Source organism: Naumovozyma castellii, chromosome 10 (assembly GCF_000237345.1).
Source record: "Naumovozyma castellii chromosome 10, complete genome".
Taxonomy (NCBI): domain Eukaryota; kingdom Fungi; phylum Ascomycota; class Saccharomycetes; order Saccharomycetales; family Saccharomycetaceae; genus Naumovozyma; species Naumovozyma castellii.
Window position 1 is genome coordinate 156,974 of NC_016500.1, and position 22,359 is coordinate 179,332.

General features: G+C 35.9%; 10 protein-coding genes across 10 annotated transcripts; 6 read left to right on the forward strand and 4 right to left on the reverse strand.

The window, feature by feature from the left end:
- Positions 1-36: 36 nt before the first annotated feature.
- STE11 (mitogen-activated protein kinase kinase kinase STE11) lies at positions 37-2,148 on the forward strand (the record flags this gene model as incomplete). Its single annotated transcript, XM_003678366.1, has 1 exon — positions 37-2,148. The coding sequence occupies one exon, from the start codon at positions 37-39 to the stop codon at positions 2,146-2,148; it is 2,112 nt and encodes a 703-aa protein (XP_003678414.1).
- A 44-nt stretch (positions 2,149-2,192) lies between these two features.
- PEX30 (peroxisome biogenesis protein) lies at positions 2,193-3,773 on the reverse strand (the record flags this gene model as incomplete). Its single annotated transcript, XM_003678367.1, has 1 exon — positions 2,193-3,773. One exon carries the CDS (start codon positions 3,771-3,773, stop codon positions 2,193-2,195), a length of 1,581 nt encoding a protein of 526 aa, XP_003678415.1.
- A 167-nt stretch (positions 3,774-3,940) lies between these two features.
- On the forward strand, positions 3,941-4,678 carry CWC24 (U2-type spliceosomal complex subunit CWC24; the record flags this gene model as incomplete). The annotated part of the gene is made up of 1 exon (XM_003678368.1): positions 3,941-4,678. The coding sequence occupies one exon, from the start codon at positions 3,941-3,943 to the stop codon at positions 4,676-4,678; it is 738 nt and encodes a 245-aa protein (XP_003678416.1).
- A 99-nt stretch (positions 4,679-4,777) lies between these two features.
- MMS22 (Mms22p) lies at positions 4,778-9,166 on the reverse strand (the record flags this gene model as incomplete). Its single annotated transcript, XM_003678369.1, has 1 exon — positions 4,778-9,166. One exon carries the CDS (start codon positions 9,164-9,166, stop codon positions 4,778-4,780), a length of 4,389 nt encoding a protein of 1,462 aa, XP_003678417.1.
- Positions 9,167-9,365: 199 nt separating this feature from the next.
- BUD6 (formin-mediated actin nucleation enhancer) lies at positions 9,366-11,573 on the forward strand (the record flags this gene model as incomplete). Its single annotated transcript, XM_003678370.1, has 1 exon — positions 9,366-11,573. The coding sequence occupies one exon, from the start codon at positions 9,366-9,368 to the stop codon at positions 11,571-11,573; it is 2,208 nt and encodes a 735-aa protein (XP_003678418.1).
- Positions 11,574-11,616: 43 nt separating this feature from the next.
- Positions 11,617-14,211, reverse strand: EST2 (telomerase reverse transcriptase; the record flags this gene model as incomplete). Its single annotated transcript, XM_003678371.1, has 1 exon — positions 11,617-14,211. The coding sequence occupies one exon, from the start codon at positions 14,209-14,211 to the stop codon at positions 11,617-11,619; it is 2,595 nt and encodes an 864-aa protein (XP_003678419.1).
- A 145-nt stretch (positions 14,212-14,356) lies between these two features.
- TAD3 (Tad3p) lies at positions 14,357-15,501 on the forward strand (the record flags this gene model as incomplete). Its single annotated transcript, XM_003678372.1, has 3 exons — positions 14,357-14,465; positions 14,545-14,596; positions 14,673-15,501. The coding sequence occupies 3 exons, from the start codon at positions 14,357-14,359 to the stop codon at positions 15,499-15,501; spliced, it is 990 nt and encodes a 329-aa protein (XP_003678420.1).
- Positions 15,502-15,776: 275 nt separating this feature from the next.
- Positions 15,777-16,895, reverse strand: SFH1 (Sfh1p; the record flags this gene model as incomplete). Its single annotated transcript, XM_003678373.1, has 1 exon — positions 15,777-16,895. One exon carries the CDS (start codon positions 16,893-16,895, stop codon positions 15,777-15,779), a length of 1,119 nt encoding a protein of 372 aa, XP_003678421.1.
- Positions 16,896-17,209: 314 nt separating this feature from the next.
- EFB1 (translation elongation factor 1 subunit beta) lies at positions 17,210-18,164 on the forward strand (the record flags this gene model as incomplete). The annotated part of the gene is made up of 2 exons (XM_003678374.1): positions 17,210-17,289; positions 17,624-18,164. The coding sequence occupies 2 exons, from the start codon at positions 17,210-17,212 to the stop codon at positions 18,162-18,164; spliced, it is 621 nt and encodes a 206-aa protein (XP_003678422.1).
- Positions 18,165-18,352: 188 nt separating this feature from the next.
- VPS8 (CORVET complex membrane-binding subunit VPS8) lies at positions 18,353-22,270 on the forward strand (the record flags this gene model as incomplete). The annotated part of the gene is made up of 1 exon (XM_003678375.1): positions 18,353-22,270. The coding sequence occupies one exon, from the start codon at positions 18,353-18,355 to the stop codon at positions 22,268-22,270; it is 3,918 nt and encodes a 1,305-aa protein (XP_003678423.1).
- Positions 22,271-22,359: the final 89 nt, after the last annotated feature.

Genomic DNA, 22,359 nt, shown 5'->3' on the forward strand with positions numbered 1-22,359 from the left:
AATTACGAAAATAATAATACAACCTAGTATAACATAATGCCATCATCATCGCCGCCACCGCCAATGACTACATTTCTAGAAACATTCTTAACACAAATAAACTGTGAAAAATACGTGTCAAATTTCAAATCATTGGATTTAACAACGGAAAATGAAATTAAATACCTAGACGTGGAAATACTTAAAGAATTGAAAATAAATAGTATAGGTGACAGGATCAAAATATTAAACCATATTAAGAAATCATTACCCGTTCACTCACCAACTCCTCCATCTTCTTCTAACTCATCCTTGGAACAGGAATATGATGAATTATTGAAGAAATTCTCCCATTTACCTCTACTATCCTCATCTGGTACTACTCTCGGTGATAACTTGGCTCAAATTGGAGCAAACACCACAAGTCATCGTGTTATATTCATATTGAATGATGGTTCCCTAAAGAAAATTAACGTCAATGGATGTTTCAATGCAGATTCCATAAAGAAAAGACTAATCAAAAAATTACCAAGAGAACTAATGGTATCCAATCAAAGCAATAACGCTGAGGATTATGACGTGTTTGTGGTGGATTATGCGAAAAACGTCCTGCATCTATTGTATGACGTGGAATTGGTCACTATTTGTCACTCGTTGGATAGATTGGAACGTAATAGATTGATCGTGGTTTCTAAGGATCAAACCCCCAGTGAAAAAACAATCGCCATCTCTAAGGAACTTTACCTATCTACCATAAGAAGTATTAGCACCAATGGTACTACCACTGACTCTACCGATCACTTGAGATTGGAAAATGAAAAGGATAATATAAGAAAGATTTTCAATCAAAGACCACCAAGTGAATTAATTTCCACTAATTTAGCAGGATATTTCCCTCATACTGATATGAAGAAGTTAGAAAGAACTTTAAAGGAATCGTATAGACAATCTGTGAGATTATCAGTGTCAAATAATGGAAGAGTACCCAATATTGAATCAAATAACGTGGGTGATCTTCTATTGAAAAGATCCAATGCCATCGACAGTGCATTATTGCATAGTGTCACACAAAGACATCCTTCTGTTCCTACACTGGCTCCTCCCACAATCTCACACTTCACTAAATCTTCTTCTTCGGCACAATTACGTCAACAACAACAACAACAACAACATACATCGTCGGATAGAATTGAATTACTTGCTGATTCTGATTCACATTCCGATGATGAAGATATAATTACTTTCCCCACAAAGATGGTAACTCCAAAGAGTTGGCTAAAGGGGGCAAGAATTGGATCAGGAAGTTTTGGGACTGTTTATCTGGGAATGAATGCACAAACTGGGGAATTAATGGCTGTTAAACAGGTCGGAATAACTGCTCCACCAACACCTTCTGCTGTTGTGGACAAAAGTAAGAACAGCAATAGCAACGGTAGTGGCAAAAATAATAGCAACGGTAAGATTGCTAACGATCAGGCAAAAAATTCACCCAATATGCATAAGAAGATGGTGGATGCCTTGCAACATGAAATGAACCTTTTGAAAGAATTGCATCATGAAAATATTGTTACATATTATGGTTCGTCTCAAGAGGGTCCTAATCTGAACATTTTCCTCGAGTACGTTCCAGGTGGTTCAGTTTCGTCCATGCTTAATAATTATGGCCCCTTTGAAGAATCATTGATTGTCAACTTCATAAGACAAGTACTTATCGGGGTGGCATATTTACATAATAAAAACATTATTCATAGAGATATCAAAGGTGCTAACATATTAATTGATACAAAGGGTTGTGTGAAGATTACAGATTTCGGTATTTCTAAAAAATTGTCCCCTTTAAGTAAACAAGATAAGAGAGCTTCATTACAAGGGTCTGTTTATTGGATGGCACCTGAGGTAGTTAAGCAAACTGCCACCACTGAAAAGGCTGACATTTGGTCAACAGGTTGTGTTGTCATAGAAATGTTTACAGGGAAACATCCATTCCCAGATTTTTCACAAATGCAAACAATATTCAAAATTGGTACAAATACAACCCCCGAAGTACCTTCTTGGGCTTCTGATCTAGGTAAAGATTTCCTATCCAAAACATTTGAAGTTAATTACAAGAAAAGACTTTCTGCGTTAGAAATACTACAACATCCGTGGTTAGATACACAGCATTTTTAAAATAAAAAGCATGTTTCTTTTATTTTTACATAAACAAACTATTTTCATAACTCTTTCTTATCATTATCATTAACATCTTCGACATTAACATCCTTAAACCAGTTCTCAAGTTTTTCTCCTTGAGTGCTTCTCTGTCTTTGAAGAGGTCCGCCCTGTACACCTTCGACTGGTGTTGGTGGAGTTGAGCCAGTGGAAATATTTAATTTTTCTGTAGAGTGACCCATTGTTTCTCTGTTCTGTTCAGAGCTTGTAGATACACTTATATCATCATCTGTAGTTGTTTTATCTAGCTTTCTTTTAAAGATTTGATCTTGGTCTTTATACTCAACATGGTCCTGTCCTATAGCTGTCTTTTCACTTAATGGTTCTAATTCTTGATTAGATTCCTCTTCTTCCTTCTTGTCTGTTGATTTTAATGTATTACTGTCATTAAAGCTCGCAGTCTTAATCAACTCGGCCGTTCTAACCCATCTTCTCCTTCTAGTATACTTCGAGTAAGAATCTTCCACCGATGGTTTCTTCCAAGTATTATCATAGTAAATAAACGCATCATCATTACGTGGATCGGCTGTAGTTTTTGCTTTAGAACTTGGTAATTCAATAGCGCCATCATTAGTCAAGTCCAATCTCCAACTCTTATCCACCCATTTCCATACCATACCAGCGTTTTCCTCTGGTAAATTAAAGTTCTCTGGTGGGGGCGCTTCATTGAGGAATTCATCCGTCCACGGAGTCCTTTCATAACTTAGCATACTAGCCTTCCATCCAATTCCTAACCAACGACGTTGGTTTTCATACAATACATAGGTAAATCTAATAGGTTTGTCACTAAGGGCATGTAAATCATTCCCATTATTATCAATTATCTTCCCATCAATAGCAGATAACCTCTTGACTTGTTTGTGAACCACTGCTAAAATACCTTCATCTTTATTAATACCCCCTAAATCTAACCCAGTAACATAAAATACTAATAGTCTTACTGTCTTAAACTTCCATAACAACCGTCTGGTCACTTTGGCCCACGGTGAATGATAAGTGAGGACAAATAAACCACCCACAAGGACAAACTTCCATGGTGGCAAGAACAACCATGTAATAATAAAATAGAGTGGAGACAAAACAGTCATTGTGAACAACAATCTTAACACATCCTGTTCTTTGAAATTGTAAAATGGAGATAACAAAAGATCAAACTTAATAGAAACCTTATCCATCACTTTAATGATATCTTCCAAGCTTGGTTCGTTACCAATTCTATTTCTCACAAATGAATCCATCTTGGAATAACCCAATAATGTGGAAATGATGATTATATGCCCAAAATACTTCACAATTGTATTGAAATATAGAACACTAGCCAAAAAGACACAAATTAATAAAATACTTCTCCAAATATTTTCACCTGTCCATGTCAAAATACTCAAAGCTTCATTCAAAACGATAAGGTATGGATACAGCAGAACCAAAGATTTCGATATATTAGGTGGTGTGCAAGAGAGTAAAGGAGATGAATCATCTTTGAATAAAAGCTTACTGTCGCCACCTAATCTAGTGTCATTGGTCTCTATGAATTGGGCTCGCACTTCTTGAGTGGGTACACTAGCTCCTTTCTGCTCACCCATTAGTCTTTGAGTATAGTTGGGTTATTTTAATCTTTTTTGCTTGCCTGCAGTTTGGAGTTGAACGTCAGTTCAGTTCGTCCCTGTTTTTTATTTTCTTAACGATTGTTAAATTTGAAAAAGGCATCGCATCTGATGAAAGATTGTTCCCCATTGAAGAAACTACCAAAATGTTCAAGAAGAGAGCTGCCATAGGGGTCGATGGTATTCAAAATAAGAGGAAGAAGTTAGAACATAACACTTCCAGCAACAATACGGAAACAATAATCTCTAGGAAGGATACGAGACTGTCAATACGAAGAAAAAGTGAGAAATTAGGTGTTGAAACTCGAGAAGAACTACAACGATCTGAAGAAGGAGATAAGGTGGACGACAAAGAGAAGTTACATCTTTTAACAAAAGATGCTGCTACGAAGGAGAATGTACTGAACGCTGAGCGTATAGCTGAAGAGAAACTCATATCAGTGTCGAAGAAAAAGGGAGCTTCCAGGCAAATTACACAGCCATCGAATGTCAGAACCACCGTCTTAATGGATTACCAACCTGACGTATGTAAGGATTATAAACAGACCGGTTATTGTGGATATGGGGATAGTTGCAAGTTTCTTCATTCAAGAGATGATTTCAAAGCAGGTTGGAAGCTGAATCAGGATTGGAACATAAATAATGATACAAAGGTAAAGAAACTTGAGGAAATACCGTTTAAATGTGTTCTTTGTAAGGACGATTACAAGTCTCCCATTGTGACCAATTGTGGCCATTACTTTTGTAGCAGTTGCTTTACTAAAAGGGTACGTGAGGACGCCAGTTGTTTTATATGTGGAGAGGATACCCAAGGAGTTGCCAAGATGGCGACAGATCTGAAGAACATACTGCGAAAAAGGAAGATCCAGAAGGACCAACAATAATTATTAAAAATATTGAATATTTATATAATGCATTAATTCTATTTACTTTGATTAATTATGGGAATTTATCTAACACTGCAGAGGATTGCATATCTTGCTTTAACTATCCTTAACGTCTTCGTAAAAATCTGCAACTGTCTTGTTATAGGTATCACGCCATTTATTGTCAGAGATATAGTGAGCATGGTGTTGGAACGAATGAAACGTAGTCAGGTGGGACTTCAAGAGTTCTTCTAATTCAGATGACTGCATGGGTACTTCTATTGGTTGGGGACGTTTCCAATGTTCATATTGCGAAGAGAGGTGCATTAGATCACACTCGTCCACAAAACCAGAAGTTATTCTTTGGGTAAGGAAAAAAAATCTAAAGACCTCTTCACCAAGAAAGTATATTTGAGGTTCATTGAGGAAATCATATGAGGTTGCATCAAGGACTTTTACTAAATGACAGATACTAGTAAATTCTTCCTTGGAAACTTGGTAGAATCTTTCGACTATTGCATTATTCAACGTACGTAATAAAAATGCAGAATTAAGAAACCTAAAGCTCGTAAGGGTTGGATCCATTGGATGCAGATGAGAACATAATAACAAGAAGAAGATTTCAAACAGATTCTTGAGCATTGAATCGTTAAATAAGGAAAGTAATTTCCCTTCAAGGTTGACAACTTCTGCTTCCCCGAGTGAATAAGCGTCGATTAATGCCTTTGTCAAAAATATTATCTTCCCACTATTATCTATAACCTTGGTAAATTCGTTTTTAAATTTGCTTGCTTCTGATTCGATATTTGAGATACCCAATTCTCTTTCCAGCAGTAAAAATGAAGAATTATTCTTAATTTCTTCGAGATATTTCGAACTTAGGAAACGTGTAAGATCACCTGTAACATTCTCGCTCAGCAATTTTCTTTGATAGCTGGTCTGTAAGTTGATTATTAGCTGCTGAATTAAAGTAAAATACCCATTCTTACCAAGAATAGTGATAAATCGCTTCACAATTGCCAAGAACGATTTTTCAGAATTTTGATAGCTTCGATCAGGAACGATACCGCTTTCACGTTTCATTAGCTCTATAAAAAATTGATCAAAACCAGGACTTTTTTGGTTATTAAATATATGCTCAATTGTTTTTTTGCACATTTTTTCTTTCAGTAAATTATATGAGTCCACATCGCACAGCTTAATGATCTCATTAAGAAACTGTAGTTGCATGATTTCATTATCCTCATATCCATTGTATAGTTGAAATGACCACCAAGATAGCATGTTATGCCCAATTAGATACTTACCAATGATGCAATAATATTTGACCCAGCAGTTGGACAAATCAGCATTCAATTTTACAAACTGCAGAAGGCGATCTTGAGTCCATTTTGGATTTAACTTTGTTAAATTACCCAAGTATATCTTCAAAAGAAACTCTCTGTTAAAAGTATCTGATTTTGGCGTTGCAACTAAACAAGGGTACAATGACTTCAACATACTTCTGGTGTTTTTCTCGCTCAAATTTATTTTGTTGCTAAATCTTTGAAGAAAGACATGCCAAATATTGGAAACCTGAATACTTCCAGATACTACTGTTGTGTATATCGGACCTAGCCATTTCCCTTTAAAGGGTAGCTTTTTGATACTATTATTTTCTAGAATAGAAAGAATTCCATTTAAAATTGCATGGAATATACGTTTCACAGAGGTTGGTTCTAATGACTTAAGATAGTCTGCCGTTGAAAACGGTCGAGTCAATTCTTCCAGTCTCTTTTCCATGTTTAAAGTTGATTTATTTGCTAGCACAATTAGCAGGTTGATTCTGTTCAATAGTACAGATAGTGGATCACCCAAGGATATATCACCTATCGGAATAATACGTTCCACTGTAGCAGTTGAAATGTCAGAACAATCTAACAAATTCAGATACTTGTTGAAGATAACTGTCGAAGGTGGTTGCTTTGTTGGTGACGAAATAATATAATTTTTCTGTGATTTCAATTTTTCTTCTTCAAAGTCAACAAACCTTCTTTTCTTGAAAGTCTGGTTCAACAAATCGATTAAATCTTTGGTAATAGGCCAAAAATATTTCGTTAGGCTATGATTGATAAATTTAAAAGCTCGAATCAGGGAGATATATGATGATCCTATATCTAGCATTGTCCATCGTTCTTGCTTTGTAGGGAAAATATCTACAATGGTCGACAGCACTTGTGCAGGAAAACGATGCTTCTCCAGACGGCTCCAAAGGTTATTTTTCTGGTTTGAAGTCTTCACTACGGTGTACAGAATAGTATAACTTTCTGATAAATATTTCATGTTTTCTTTTGATACATTATCGTCATAAATGGCCAATAAGGTGAAAAAAGAAATAATATGATCTAATATTCTGCTTTCGATTTTTTCTTTCATGGAAGTAGAAATATTAGTAAACCGTGATATCTCTAAGAGCATTAATTGACACGCTGCAATTTGAAAGAAATGGATAGGTTTTGTTTTACCTTTCAAAGCATAGACTTTTGATCTGAATGTTCTATGGAAATCTTCTATTATTCCATATAGTTCTGGTAAATTTGCATACAATAAGAACTTTGTAATATTGTCGTTGACATTTACCAATTCGATATCACTTACTCCCTCTTCTATAATGTGCTTAAACACCTCGGTTAAGACGGATTTTATTGTACTTAAATTCAGTCGTGATAGTAAGTATATCTTATCTGACATCGCTATTTTTACCGTGTCTGGTGGATCCAGCTTCCTATCCAGAAGGAGAACCTCGAGGATCATTAGTAATGGTACGTTTGAGTCTTTTTCAATATCATCTGGATTTGCAAGGTCAATAGTCAAAGTGTCGTTCAGTGATCTATTTCTACCAGGTGCATATTTCGATCCCGGGGCTTCGACAACTGTCAAGAAAGTTGGATTTCGTCTCAATAAATTCTTGTATCTCCGAATGGTCTTCTTCTTTTTCTTCTTTGTCTTTGTGGTATTACTTTCTGGTTTTTCCTTTGAAACATTCTCGCTAACTTCTTTGACTTGGGTTATAGAAAGCCCTTTAAATGATTTTTTGAGCAGTTTCATATTATTCTTGGGTGTAGCAGTCCTTTTTCTTGGGGACGGCTTCAAACTACGTTTTTTCCTAGTTCCAGTTTTATTCGTCGGTTGCCTAAATGCATGACCGTTTGGTTTACTGGTTGGCCGGCTCACTTTGGAAATATTACCGTGAGATAACATTTTGTCTATGACATTTCCATTCGATTCTTGCGCCATTCTTTGATCTGGTAAAAGGTCATTTTCATCATCAGAAAATGCATATTGGTCTGACAAATTATCCCCCGAAGAGTCTTGTGATTCGACAGTAATAAATTCAGGACCATTGTAGTTACTAGGTGACGGCATGTTTACCGCTATTGGATTTTTGTCAAGATCAGATAGCAGAGAGGCCCTATACAAATCATCGTTATCATCAGACAAAACGTCGAGTGTATAATTGTTACTATACTTTTCTTGGAAATAGCTATTCATTCTATCCACCTCATTTTCCGAAAGTTCAGTATCATCAGCTATTCGAAAGTCGGGACCAGCAATTAGGTCATCTGATACCTCATCATCCCTGACAATCATCTCGTCTAATAGTATAGCATCTTGGCCCCTTGAGTGCACACTTTTCTTTTTAGTCTTGGCAACACCTTTCTGAAGTTGGTTAGTTCTTCTTCTCTTTCGCAGTGAGGAGCTCGAAGTCTTATTTTGTAGTCCTTTTTCCCAGGCGATTCTAGGAAGAATACCTCGGTACCCTGTTTTCATATTCACTACTCTTCCTCTGAAAACCATTTGCTCGTCTCCATTTTCATTTTTATTTGATTCATCAGTTTCAGAAATATCTCCATTTACAGGAAATTGGTGAGTAATATTCTTGGTCACTCCGGAGGTCAATTGATCGTTTATTATTCCCTCGTCATCTAAATTTCGGTTTATAATCTCATACTCTGAGTCAGGAGCTGAATCCGAACCTGAAGTGTCCATTTCATTATAAATTTTGTCATCGTCATCTTCTGCCCCATAATCATTCGTTCCATTCCAAGCTCCTACATCCATGTTTTCAACCTCTCGCTCTAGTTCGTTGGGACCTATTGGCCTATTTGGAAGGGAGATAGTATTGGATACAGAATCGAAGGCGGACACATCAAATCCTTCCAAAAGTTGTCTATGCTTGATTCTTTCTAAACTGTAGGGCATCTTTTGAATAGCCTTTCTCTTTCGAAGAGACCGCCTCGGTTGGGATTGAGATACTATGGCTTCAGCATCAGATGCACTTTCCACCTCCTCGAGAGGTGCCTCTGCAATGTGATCAGTGTCTTGGATAGTGTGCTGAATAGTTACCTGTTCTGCTGCACTGTTGAAATAGGTAACGCTATCGTCAGTAGCATCACCTTCAGAGTCAGAAATAACGGTTCCCAGACTGTCAATAACGATTGCATCCTCATTGCTATTCGAACTCATATGCGTTCATTAGCTCTTCCATGGATTCGATATAATGAGTACCGGAATTCCCCTCTGATAACTATATTCGATGTGAAATATTTAGCTGGTTCGCGCATTAAGAAATCATTTCATAAAATATCAAAACATCAAACTAATGGCATATATAACCTCAGCTCCACAAACAACGGACTATTACTGTCAATCCCTCGACTAAAAAATGGACAACAAGAGAAGAAGTTCTTCCGCGAGCATCAATGGCGGAAGCAGCATTGAAACGACGGTGACCAAGTTGCTTATGTCTACCAAACATTTATTGCAAACATTGACTCAATGGTCTAAAGGTGCCGCCACGGGAAGAAACGTCTCGGATGCATACGTTCAATTAGGGAACGACTTCAAGATAGTCTCCAAATTTTTTACTCATGCTAAAGTGGACGTTTCAGATTTGGGGGACGTCCCATTGGATTTAAGGAAGGTTCTAGAGGTAACTTTAAGAGAGCCTGCATCTGACGAGACTTTAAATAAGTACCTACCGGGAATTAGAGAGATTATTGTCACATTGCTGGATAAACTTAAGGTTAAACAAGCACTATTGAAGAATATGAGACAAGATCAGGCCGTCAAGATGCGTCATCGTCAACATTCTTCCATTTCAAGTAATGTCCCATTAGTGCTCAATTCAAGCGGTGGGGCAACTCCTAGCATTGGTCACTCATCACCAGAACATAAGGATATTGGCACATCCACCAAGGAAAATACACCTACAGTTAATACTTCAGACGACGAAACGACTTCTTTTGCTACTGCCCCTTCCAATCAGACAGCCATGTTAGAACCACCTAAATCAAGAAATTCCCAAAATGAAGAAGCATTAATTCAATTGAAGAAAGGTACTAACCTGCAAAGAAGAGCTTCAAAGAGATACTCGGCTTACCACATGGCTAAATTGACAAATCAGTCGACAACAGAAGCAGCTGCAGCTGCCGCTTTGGCATCGATCCCTAATCCACCTCCACAACTTCCTAAATCTAGTCTTACAGAGACAATAACAGCAGCTCCTGCCACCATTGAGGTTGAAAAATTACCTAGCCCAACAAAGCCTGCCCTTATCGACAACACAAATGATAAGGTAAGTGCAGACAATAATATCTGCAGTTTGTTTCTCATGTATAAAAATAAAGTGAAAAAGTGTCGAACTGTACTTCCAACAAATATGAACAGATTGAGGCTATTGTTTGTCGAGAGGTTTGCATATTCTCCTGGTGGTGATTCGTTCCCTGATATTTACATTAAGGACCTTAGACATGGCGTTTTCTATGAATTGGATGATTCTAATTTTTCTGAACTCCAGGATGGGTCAACAGTGGAACTTCGAATAGACGGTGGGAAGAAGGAGGTTGGACCAATAAATAACATTCAAGAAATTGGTGCTATAATCAAATTGGAAGTGGCTAAAAGCCAGAAGGAAATAATAGACTTATTAAAATCATCAAACTTGACTCATTCATCGGCTGATGAAAAAAATGTAAATCATTCAGCACCGGAATCCACCACTAATTTAACGAAAATAGATGATGAGGCTGTTAATAAAATTAACCGAGAACTCGCTATCCTAAAGCAAGTTCATAATTCAAACAAAACTAACATGGAACAGATAACCTCAAACTTATTAGAGAAAGTTGCCAAATTCAAATCCATGTCATTCAACACCAAGACCTCAGCTAATAAGGTGTATATGGAGAAATCTCAAGCCGAATTAGGAGAGGTTTCCGATTCTTTATTAAGTAGAGTTGATGATTTGCAGGATTTGATAGAAGTGTTGAGAAAGGATGTGGCAGACCGTGGTGCTGAACCTTCTAAGAAAAAACTGGAATCCGTTCAGAAAATATTAGAAGATGCTGAGAATGATTTGGAGAAGATGAAGAAATTTATTAGCACTGAAAAACCACAATGGAAGAAAATTTGGGAAGCTGAATTGGATAAAGTTTGTGAAGAACAACAATTCCTCACCCTACAAGAAGACTTAGTGTTAGATTTAAACGAAGATTTGGCCAAGGCCGCAGAAACGTTTGGTCTAATTAATATGTGTTGTGAAGAAAAGGAAAAGAATCCAACTAGACCCAAAGCAAATCCAATATTACCAATTCTGAAACCAGGAACATTCCACCAAGTTAGAGATCAGATGCTTATGGCTGTTGAGTCTATAAATCCAGATCACGAAAGTAGGTTGAAAGCTCTTGATAAGGCCCAGAGATTATGGCAGAAAGAAAAAGAATTCAAGGACGGCGATGAGTTCGAGGATGAGTTGGGAAACTTTGTGGGTAATTCAAATCTAAAGAAATCTGGAGGGGTTGAGGAGGTTGAAAGACTAAGAAGACAAAGGGATGAAGAAAACTTACGTGCGAACTTCGGTGGCGTTTTATGATCCTATGTTGCTATATAAGAATTAATAGATATCTCACTACCTCCTATTTAATTAATATATTAAGATGCTTATATATTTCCAAGTTCAATTGTTCAACGATAGCTTTGAACTTGGTCTGCTTGCAAGATATTGTATCCAGAAAGCCTCCTAATATGGAAAGACATACCTTGCTTTCAAAGGTGTCATCATCGTCAATGTATGAACATGAACCAAGTGCAGAAGTCAGTAACTCTTCCATAAATTTCATAAACATTTTGGTGTCGATTTCGTTCTCACTAAATGCTTTGAGAAATGTCTCCGCAATATTGATGGTTATGTAATTAATCTGGTTTATAATTGTTTCCAGCGAATTCAGATCATGATCCAACGTACCATAAGATAATCTTGATTCGAATAATGTAGATAACCTCCACAAAATTTTGTTTGATGACAAACTTGTTATATTTGGTATATTTAACGATTCTGATTCCTTCCAAACTTCTAATTTCTCAACAAAAATATTTACAGCACAAAATTGAATGACTTTGACATTATCTGATTGTGAACTCGCAGTGATTATCTTTTGTTTCTTTACAGTGGCATTATATTCTTTAAATCCGCTTAGTGTCAGATTTTTTATGTCTATAATTTGCCTTTGACTTGTGGAAATGACAAAAAAATCATCGGCAAGTCGCAAAATAAGACTGTCTTCATTTTCAATATCCTGAAATTCCTCATAATATTCTAGTAAATCATCATAAACCAAATCGACAATGGGAGCTGATAGACTAGAGCCTTGGAAAAGACCATCTTTTCGTAAGTAGCATTGATTACCAACCCATAGAGCGGTCCTGAATAATTCCATCTCCAAAACATTAGTAACATCCTCTGTTGATAAATGCGCTGTTCTAACGTTATCTATGTAAATCTCGTCTGATTTCGGGTACCTACTTCCATTTACTATGTTTTTCACTTTAAAAGTTTTTGTTTTATGGTTGAAAAAAGATTGGGAACGAACAAAAAACCCCTCTTCATCTGTCAATGCCCTATTAATCACATTCATTGCCTTCTTTCTGGGAATAGAGTCATAACAGGATGCGATATCGAATTTCATAAAATATAGTTTAGGAAGTTCTGTGTATTTTTTAAGAAGCTGTTGTTTAAAATCACGTACATAATGTGATATTTGTGTGGTTGAATATAGTTTTTTGAATTTTGTTGGTCTTTTCTTTCGTAAATATTCCAGTATTGCCTTAACCGGTCCAATTACAGATTTCATATTGTCCTTATAGACGTTCACTTCTTCTTCATCAGCTCCTTTACATGGAACGGCAATGACTCTGAATTCCCCCGCTGCTTTTTTGGGGACTAATCTGAGTTTACTGTGATTGAAATCTGATAGAGTATAACTATTATGGTTCCTACAGGCTGAATTTTCCAATAAATAGTTTTCAAAATAAGATGTAAGAAACGGTGTTGATATTCTAATCCAACTATCCTGTCTAAAGAAAATGACATCGATTGTAGATGAAATTTCAGTGCAATAAAAAAAGCACGATAAGATTTTCGGTATCAAAGATTGAAACAGCCAGAATATGATGCATCGCATGATCTCTGTCGAAAGTTGGAAACTATTTTTGTTGAAATGAGAATCAGGCGTATGAAGCCATTGGAACTCTTTAATTTTCAATTTCGAAGTTATTTTTCCAAATGGAATAGTTCCATTTAATGGTAATTTTAATAAAGTTGCAATTTTGGAGAATATCTTGCCCTTATTTCTCTTTGATCCGAAAAGTTCAATTGGGATTAGTTTTTCCAAGATAACAATAATAAATCTTATCACTTGCGAAACAGGTACTTTCGATTCCAAATGAGAGATTGTACTTGGATGTTGGACATCGGGGCAAATGGTATCAAAAATCTTTAGATACTTTACTTTTCTAGAATGATTTATCAGCAATTTTCTCAAGTTGAGCATTATTCTTTGCTTCTGCGTTTTCTTAATTCTTGCTGTCATATACTGGAACATGGAAGTATATAGTTCATTAATCTCACTTTTCTTGGGAAGAATGTGAAAGAATTTGAATTGACCTGTTTCTGTCTTATGTAAAAAGGGTTCGTTACTAATTTTGGTATTCACAGTTATGGTAGAATTCGTAGCCTTTTTATTTCTTGTGTACCATAGGGGTGGCGAATTCGGTAAATTTAGTCTGTTACCAATTATTTGAGTTAACGTCTGTCCATTGTATTCAAATACACTACAATTGATCAGAATAAAAATGAACTTTTTAGTACCAATGAGTTCATGTAATTGTCTCCATACAGTACCCTTTAATTTTGTTATGTTTAAATTGGTTGATGTACAGTGTAGTATAGTATTAACGTGTTCATTCTTAGCAATGGAATAACCAAACGTTAAGACATTGTTAAAAAGTTTTTCCTTAAGCAGATATATGACACATTGATCGATCGTTGATTTGTGATCAGAATCAGGTAATATGTTTGGCAACTCGATCAGCGTTGGATTGGTAAGTACCAGACATGAGGTTAGGATATTCTTAATACCAGTCAACTCACCGAGCTGTAATGCTCTTAGAAATTTTGGATTGGATACATCATAATATAAATCTTGAGAAAGATAGTCATTAAGTGGTTTCATCTAACATGGTTGATGTGACCAGCGTTTGGTATGATGGAGCAAACGATGTCTTGGTGATAAATTCGCGTAATGAAAATAAATCTCGAAGTATCATCTCTTCTATAAGTTAACAATAGTTGACAAACAAAAAAAGAACTCCGCCAGTATGGTGAAAAAAAGAGACAATCCCTTAAAAATAGATTTCAAAAGGGGTATTATAGAAGACAGATTACAACAAATACTACCCAAGACGACTCGAAATGAATTATCTTTAGGTATGTTCCATCGAAATTATCTCCCGCCCATTGTGACCAAAATTGATTTAGAGACTAACATAAAACAACCTCTCCTCAGTTAAAGTTTGGACAATCGATATTGAACCTCGACAGTCCAAAATTGTTCTTCAGTATGTACACATATGGAATTTCCTTTTCGCTCAAGGATACAAGACAACTAACCAGAAATTTTCTTCTTTCTTAAAGGTATATTAAAAGCATGATAAATGGGAGAGATCCAATTTCTCTATTGCATCTCAAGAGGATCAAGAAAAATAAGGATGGTACTTTGAAGATAATATTATGCTCAATTGAATACGATATGGAACCCAAAGAAATATGCGATGCTCTATTGAAAATTTCTAACGATTCGTTCAAATATTGTAACTTAGTGGATTGTTCTGTCCCAAGATGTAGTCCAACATCCAAGGAATTGATGGCTGAATGGTCGAATAAATATTGGCCTCTTGTGTGGAATGGGAATCCCAATGATCAAATCTTGAACGACTATGAGATTGATATGAAGACAGTAAGGGAGACACTTGACAAAATTACTGAAGTTGCAAAAAAAGTGCAGGAATCAGGAGATGAATTACCCATTGTTACGGCATTTGTGGATCCCCTCGATAAGGAAAATATAATAATCGCCACTGATAAAAGATCCAGTCCCCATTGTACCATTTTGGATCATAGTATTATCAATGGTATCAAAGAGGTTGCAAGGCAAGAAAAGCAGAGAAGAGATCTTGTGGCGAAGGGAGAGCTTGAAGATAGAATTTCAACTTATCTTTGCCTCGATTTCGATGTTTACACCACCCATGAACCATGTTCTATGTGTTCCATGGCGCTTATCCATTCGAGAATACGAAGATGCATCTTTCTTCAGCAGATGGAGAAAACTGGTTGCCTAAAACAAGATAGTGGTGACGGATACTGTATGCATGCTAATGAGTTTTTGAACTCGAAATACGAAGTGTTCCAGTGGATTGGTGACGAGTATCCTGTCCCCAAGATTGCTTCAGATCTTTGCACTTAATTAGCTAGTTATGACTGTACATCCGGACATTTCCGTTTTAGGGACAGCACCCATACATTTCTTTGATGATTTTCTGATTTTTTCTTGTTTTTTTGTTTTTACCTCTTAATAGGACCAAAATTAGGGCATTTTTTCGGTTAAAAGTCTGCAAACCCTAGGGCTCCAGGGCAGCCGTGTCAGTATTACGTAATTATTTGAGAATTTGGAATTGTTACAGTTATAATAAATAGATACGTCGTTCATTATATATTTACAAAAGTATTGCTTAACTTAGTTTAGATTCTCAAAGTAGTCTCCAATTCATCAAGTCTCCTTCTGCCCCTCCTACTCATTCTATCGGATTCTCTCTTTAATCTTCTCAAGTTTCTTTCCTTTTCAATTTCACGTCTTTGTATCTCTTCTGCTGTCAATTCTTCCACTCTGGGACACCATGTAGCACCCAGTTCATCAATATCCAATCTAATACCTGAAAGATAGCCAAATGCTGCCCCATTGGGTACATGATCTTGGTTTAAATGACCTTCCAACCAATCCTTTTTCACTTTCAAAAGGTAATCGTGTAAAGCATATGAAATGGTAGGAATAAACTCTCTCGTTAGACCCAAGTCACTCACTATAATGGAAGCGAACATCTCCGGAGTCAAGGAATTATCATTTAAATTCCATTGGAAATTATCCTCATATAGTTTATTCTTTAAAGAACATGTAAGATTAATTATGACATGCAAATCAGGAACCACAACAGCAGCTACCGTTTCATATTCATGAATTTGTTCATTTATGGTAGACACAATTTGTGAATGTAATGTTGTAGCGTTAAAAAAATCTAAATCTTTACAATAAATAGTAGCAAATTCCTCCGGCGTGATGGAATGATCATTGATATTCCATGTAAATGAATCATGTATTGTATGACCGCTATATTCCACGTCCAAATGGATCGGTATTATTATCGGTTCATTATTCCCTGCCGATGTCGTCTCGTTGACGTTCAGTCTGTATGGAGTGGCAACTTTACTCTGTAGAAACGTCTCCCTTATCTTTGGATACTTCAATATACTTATCTGTTCCTCTTGATCTTGAATATCAGGTAATGCAGCATTTAATAGTTTATCCTCCGCACTCTCCTGATGTTCGCCATTTTCCCCGGTTTCGTTTTGATCGTTAATGGAACCAGTTGGTCCATCAATCCCAGGCATGGTGCTACCACCGTTGGTGAAGTCATCAAACAAATCGTTATCGAATTCCGCATAATTGACTACTTTCGCTCTCTTATGACCTCTTGTTGGTTGTGCGCTCACGAACATGGGAACGTCATCGTTCCTTATTCTATTGTGGAAGTTGGTCAAATACGCCTGGGGTATGAGTAGTTGGTTCTGTAACGACGATGGCATCTTACGGTATCCTTGTTATTCTTGTTCTGTTGTCCCATCCATATAAGAGCACTGGAATAGAGTAAAATAAACATGGACTTTGAAGATCCTCGTATGGCACGATCAACAAACACCGTGGTTTGTTTTTCTTAGGGTTTTCGCTGCCACGAAAAAATTTTCTGCTGGAAAATATTTTCATTTTTCATTTATATTCAGACAGTTTCTCTTCCATCACTTCCTGTCTTCACTAGTATTTATTAGTTCATGCCCTTCTTACACTTATCTCTTCTTGCCTTCAGATATCCAGATCCATAACTATTCACACATTTTTAATCATGGCTTTCACCGACTTCTCTAAAGTTGAAACTTTGAAGGAATTAAACACTTTCTTGGCTGACAAGTCATACATTGAAGGGTATGTCATTTAATGGTATTCACCGCCTCGCCGCATCTGGAAAGAATTGAAATGAAATAAAAAAACAAACATACAAAATTAGGAGATTTAGTGTATTTTTTTTTCTATTGTATATGATGAACTTATTCTTTGGTCCGTGTTTATGACGGGAATTAAGACCCCCGGTATGAGTGAGACAAAAAGATGTGATTGACATCACAGTTTCTGATTTTGATTATCTTAACACTATTTCTTCCTTCTATTTTGTAAATTGTTTTACCTGTTCCTCCTTTCTTGCATCCAATTATCATGGTAACCATTTTACTAACATTAATTTTGTTTTGTTTTTATCTAGTACTTCTGCCACTCAAGCTGATGTTACCGTCTACAAGGCTTTCCAACAAGCTTACCCAGAATTCGCCAGATGGTTCAACCACATTGCCGCCAAGGCTGACGAATTCGACTCCTTCCCAGCTGCCACCGCTGCCGCTGCTGAAGAAGAAGATGATGATGAAGTCGATTTATTCGGTTCCGATGACGAAGAAGCTGATGCTGAAGCTGAAAAATTAAAGGCTGAAAGAATCGCTCAATATAACGCCAAGAAGGCTCAAAAGCCACCAAAGGATGCCGCTAAATCTATTATCACTTTGGATGTTAAGCCATGGGATGATGAAACCGATTTGGAAGAAATGGTCGCCAACGTTAAGGCTATCACTATGGATGGTTTGAACTGGGGTGCTCATCAATTCATTCCAATTGGTTTCGGTATCAAGAAATTGCAAATTAACTGTGTTGTTGAAGATGCTAAGGTCTCCATGGATGATTTACAAGGTGCCATCGAAGAAGATGAAGACCATGTTCAATCTACCGATGTTGCTGCTATGCAAAAATTATAATCAAATTAATAATTTATAGTATATAAAATATAAATATTTCCGATATTCAATAAAAACAAGTTAAAAAAATTAATTACACTGCTAACTCAATATATCCTTCCATTGTTTAATATCTAACGTTGTTCTAATCTGGAAATTACGTAAGCTGCAAAGTAAAAGGCGCAGACATATCTTAAAGGAATATTTACATGGTAAAATATAACGTTACGATACAGTACTCTAACAAGTTAAAACACTCAAGTAACGGTGATATGGAAGATGAAGCACCATTGTCCGGGCAAAACATAGAAACTATGTCAATGGGTAATAATACAGTACAACTCGGATCTTCGTCGACGGTTGACCAACTACCCTTTGATGATTTGCAAACACCGTCAAAGTCATTCAACGATTCATTAGCAAGCACTGTACCCAGTATATCAAATAGTCTATTCTTTAAAGAGACAGCGCATTCAAACTCGCTTATAAAATGGACAACATTGAATCAAATCTATTCCCTGGTAAGCGCATATGGTGGACCTACTTGCATACTCCCTACAAAATCATATTTTGTCTTGGGGACGTCTAAGGGTGCTCTTTTAATATTCAATTTTAAAGAATTTCTACAGACAATATTACTTCCACAAATATCGGATAAGGAAACTTTGCTGCGATCAGCAGTGAAGACAATAGCTGTTGCTACGGATGGTACTTATTTAGCTGCCGCATATCAATCTGGTGATGTATTTATTTGGAATTTGAATTTGAAAACTACAAATGAGGATATCCCATTCTTTGAAAATAGAAACGAGCCTCTTTCATCAGTGAATTCTTTGGATGCTATCTTACATATAACTTATCATAAAGATTCTGACATTAATGGAATGGGATTCTTGCATAATCGTCATACAGCTTTAATTGTAAGTGACTCCTCTAGTAGAATTACGTTCCATAATGGGTTTAGGAACAGTTTTTGGAATCTCACTTACAGTTCAAAGGATATCTTAAGTCTTTCTCCAAATGAAAAATTATTTTGTTCAATGATGGCATTGCCACCTAGAGATTCTAATTTTAAGTCTGGGAACTTATTGGCTATATTGACAAATATTAATTTTGTGATTCTTTCCACAAGTCCGCATCCAGAGATCCTATTTCAAGAAAATCTTCATGATGCAAAATCCAATACAACAGAAGGGCCCATTTATAATTCCTCCATTGCATGGTCTACTGATAGATCACAAATTGCCTACTGCATAAACAAAACTGTATTCTTGTTTGGTTTGTCTAATCAAGTAACGCCATTGGAGTTTGTGATAACAAGAAGAACATCGACCTTTACTGAATCTATCCTTTCTCTTCAATGGCTAAATCCAAGATTATTAGGAATCTTGACTATATCCCACCAATTCCTTATAGTTGACACTAAAACCCAATTCGAAATTATATTAAAAATTGATTTATTAGTACATGATCTTCTGATACCACCAGATAAACATTTTGCCTTTAATAATAACAGGATTTTTCTACTTACGCTTTATGGCTTTAAGATTGGCTCCTTTGTAACTTGGTCTGATATTACATTATCTAATGTACAAAAAGGTGATTATATGAAAGCGCTCAGTTATATCGAATTGTTTTTAAGACCCAATTTTGCGATCCCAACTTTATTGAGACTCGAACCAGATCAGAAGGAGAAGGAAACACAACTGTTGGAACCATTCTACAATCTAGCATTGGCCACTCAAAGATTCTTGTTGAAGAAACGGGACGCTAATTATGATAATATTTTTAAATTAGTCTCGTTGGTGGTGCGTGTCTTGGATTCTTTCCATCTCAAGGACACCACCTCTACACTAAAAATATCATTAAACTCATTCTTAGAACAGGCGCTTGAGTTTTTCGACTCAAATACAATTGGATTATATTATGAGGTATTATCAAATCTTATTATTGAAGGTTATATTAGATCTGTATCTGCTCCTATCTTCAAGAATTTGATTAGTTATTTCTCCAGTATCAAACGTTTCTCTACAATCCAAGAACTAATTATTATTCTAGACTCAAAGACGTTAGATATTGATCTCGCTGTCAAATTGTGTAAAGAATTTCATCTTTCCACCATCCTCATCTATTTGTGGAATAAAGTCTTTCTCGATTATATTTCTCCCCTGGTTGATTATTTGCATTTATTGGCAGGGGACAGTAATCAATGCATGCTTTTCGACTATACTACGAAAAAGATAGAATATGAAAATATTTTCACATATCTATCTTTTATTCTATTAGGGAAACAATATCCTGAAAATATACCTATTATGCCGCAAGAATTACAAGACAAAATTAAAATGGATATATATGGTGTCCTACTCAATGGTACTTTAATAGAGTGGCCGAAGGGCTCCGGAGAGAAAGTCCATACAGTAAAAAATTCACAAGATGAGCCAGCATTCCCCTATTTGCATTTATTGTTGAATTATGACATAAAAAGTTTATTATCCTTATTTAATAAAGTATTTGAGGATTCTTTATTTAATATCTCCAGTGAATTTGAACAAGATAGTAATGGTAGGATCATCAGGTTAGATAGACAATATATCATAGATTTACTTCTTGATATTTTGAAAGATTTGAGTGATGACCGAAAAAAATCCCAACTGGCAGTATTTGTAGCCCTGAATGTAGCAAAATTTCCTCAATTCATTTCCTTGTCAAATAACTTGCTAGAAGAAGTCATATCTAATATTCTTCTTTGCCATGATAATAGTTCAAGTGAAATGTCTCAGATAGCTATAGAAGCGGTTATTCCTATCTATGCTCCAAAAGACCCAGAACTGTTTATATTGGAGATGAAAGAAAGGAACTTCAATGGGGTACTTTTCAGTTTTTACAGACATTCCAAAAGGTATTTTGAGTGGGCAACATTATCACTGGATTCAGAAAGTACAATAGAGACGTATGGCACGCCATTGATTGACGTATTGAAACTGATTATAGCCAAGACTAACCCTAATTCCTTGGAACATTCAAAACTGGTTGAATTGTTTACGACAAAGATGGAACTGATTTTATCCACTCTAGGTACGACAGCAAGTGTCAAGCTTTTCCATCAACTTGATAGCTCTCTTCATAAGAAAGTATTATTAATACCGAGCCTCCGTTTACAACAAAAATACTTAGAAGATTTATTTTCGTTTTACCCCGCTTATGGAACCACTGATTCAATTATTAAAGAGAAATATATTGAACTTTCTTGCACACTTAAAGATAATCAAGACTTAATACCCTGGATTGAGAGTTTCGATTTAACAAATATTGATGTTGGAAAAATGAATGTACTTTTGTCAAGTTCAGATAATTATGAAGCTCTTGCTGTTCTCCATTTCAAGCTCAGAGATTATTCCAAAACTGTTGATGATCTTCTAAAATGCATAAATTCAGAATTCCTAGGGAAGAAAAGTTCGCAACAGGTTGTACAACGACATCTGGAATATGCAATTCACACATGTGTTCTTTCTGGTGATGAAGAAGCGGCAAATTGGACAAAACTAATAACTTCATTAATAGTAATATATGAGAATGCAAATATTGCTGATCATGAGAAAGAAATATGTAATATTTTACTTCAAGAGGTTTTCATTCGTTTATCAGCAACTAAACAATCAAGCGCAGCTGCAGGATCAAATTTCTTCTGGATGATTTTAGGGAAAGTTTTAGAGGATCCAAATGTCATTTTACTGAAAACGCAACACTTGAAAAAGCTACTGGGGGATATTTTTTCAGCATATGATATCGAGAAATGTATGGCTGATCTTATTCTTAATATTTTAGAAAAGGCATCATTATCGGTGGTTCACGCATATAGTGACCTACTGAAAGAAGGTTGGTCTATTAGAAATGATGAGTGTGATGTATGTGGTAAAAAAATATGGGGTGTAGAAATAAGTGATTTAACTTCAGTGTTTTGGGAGGAACTGAGAAGGAAGGAAACCATATATACAATTGGAGCTGAAAATTACAGAATCGCTGTATTTAAATGTCACCATGGCTACCATACAAAATGCCTTGAAAATATGGGGCAATCGAATACTACTTATAAATGCCTGATGTGTCAGAGACTAGATGTTTAGTTGTTAATATATATTTTATAGACTACAAAAATATAACATTAACGATATTTTATCTCATTAATTAAATCATTTCTCAAGTTTTGCTTATG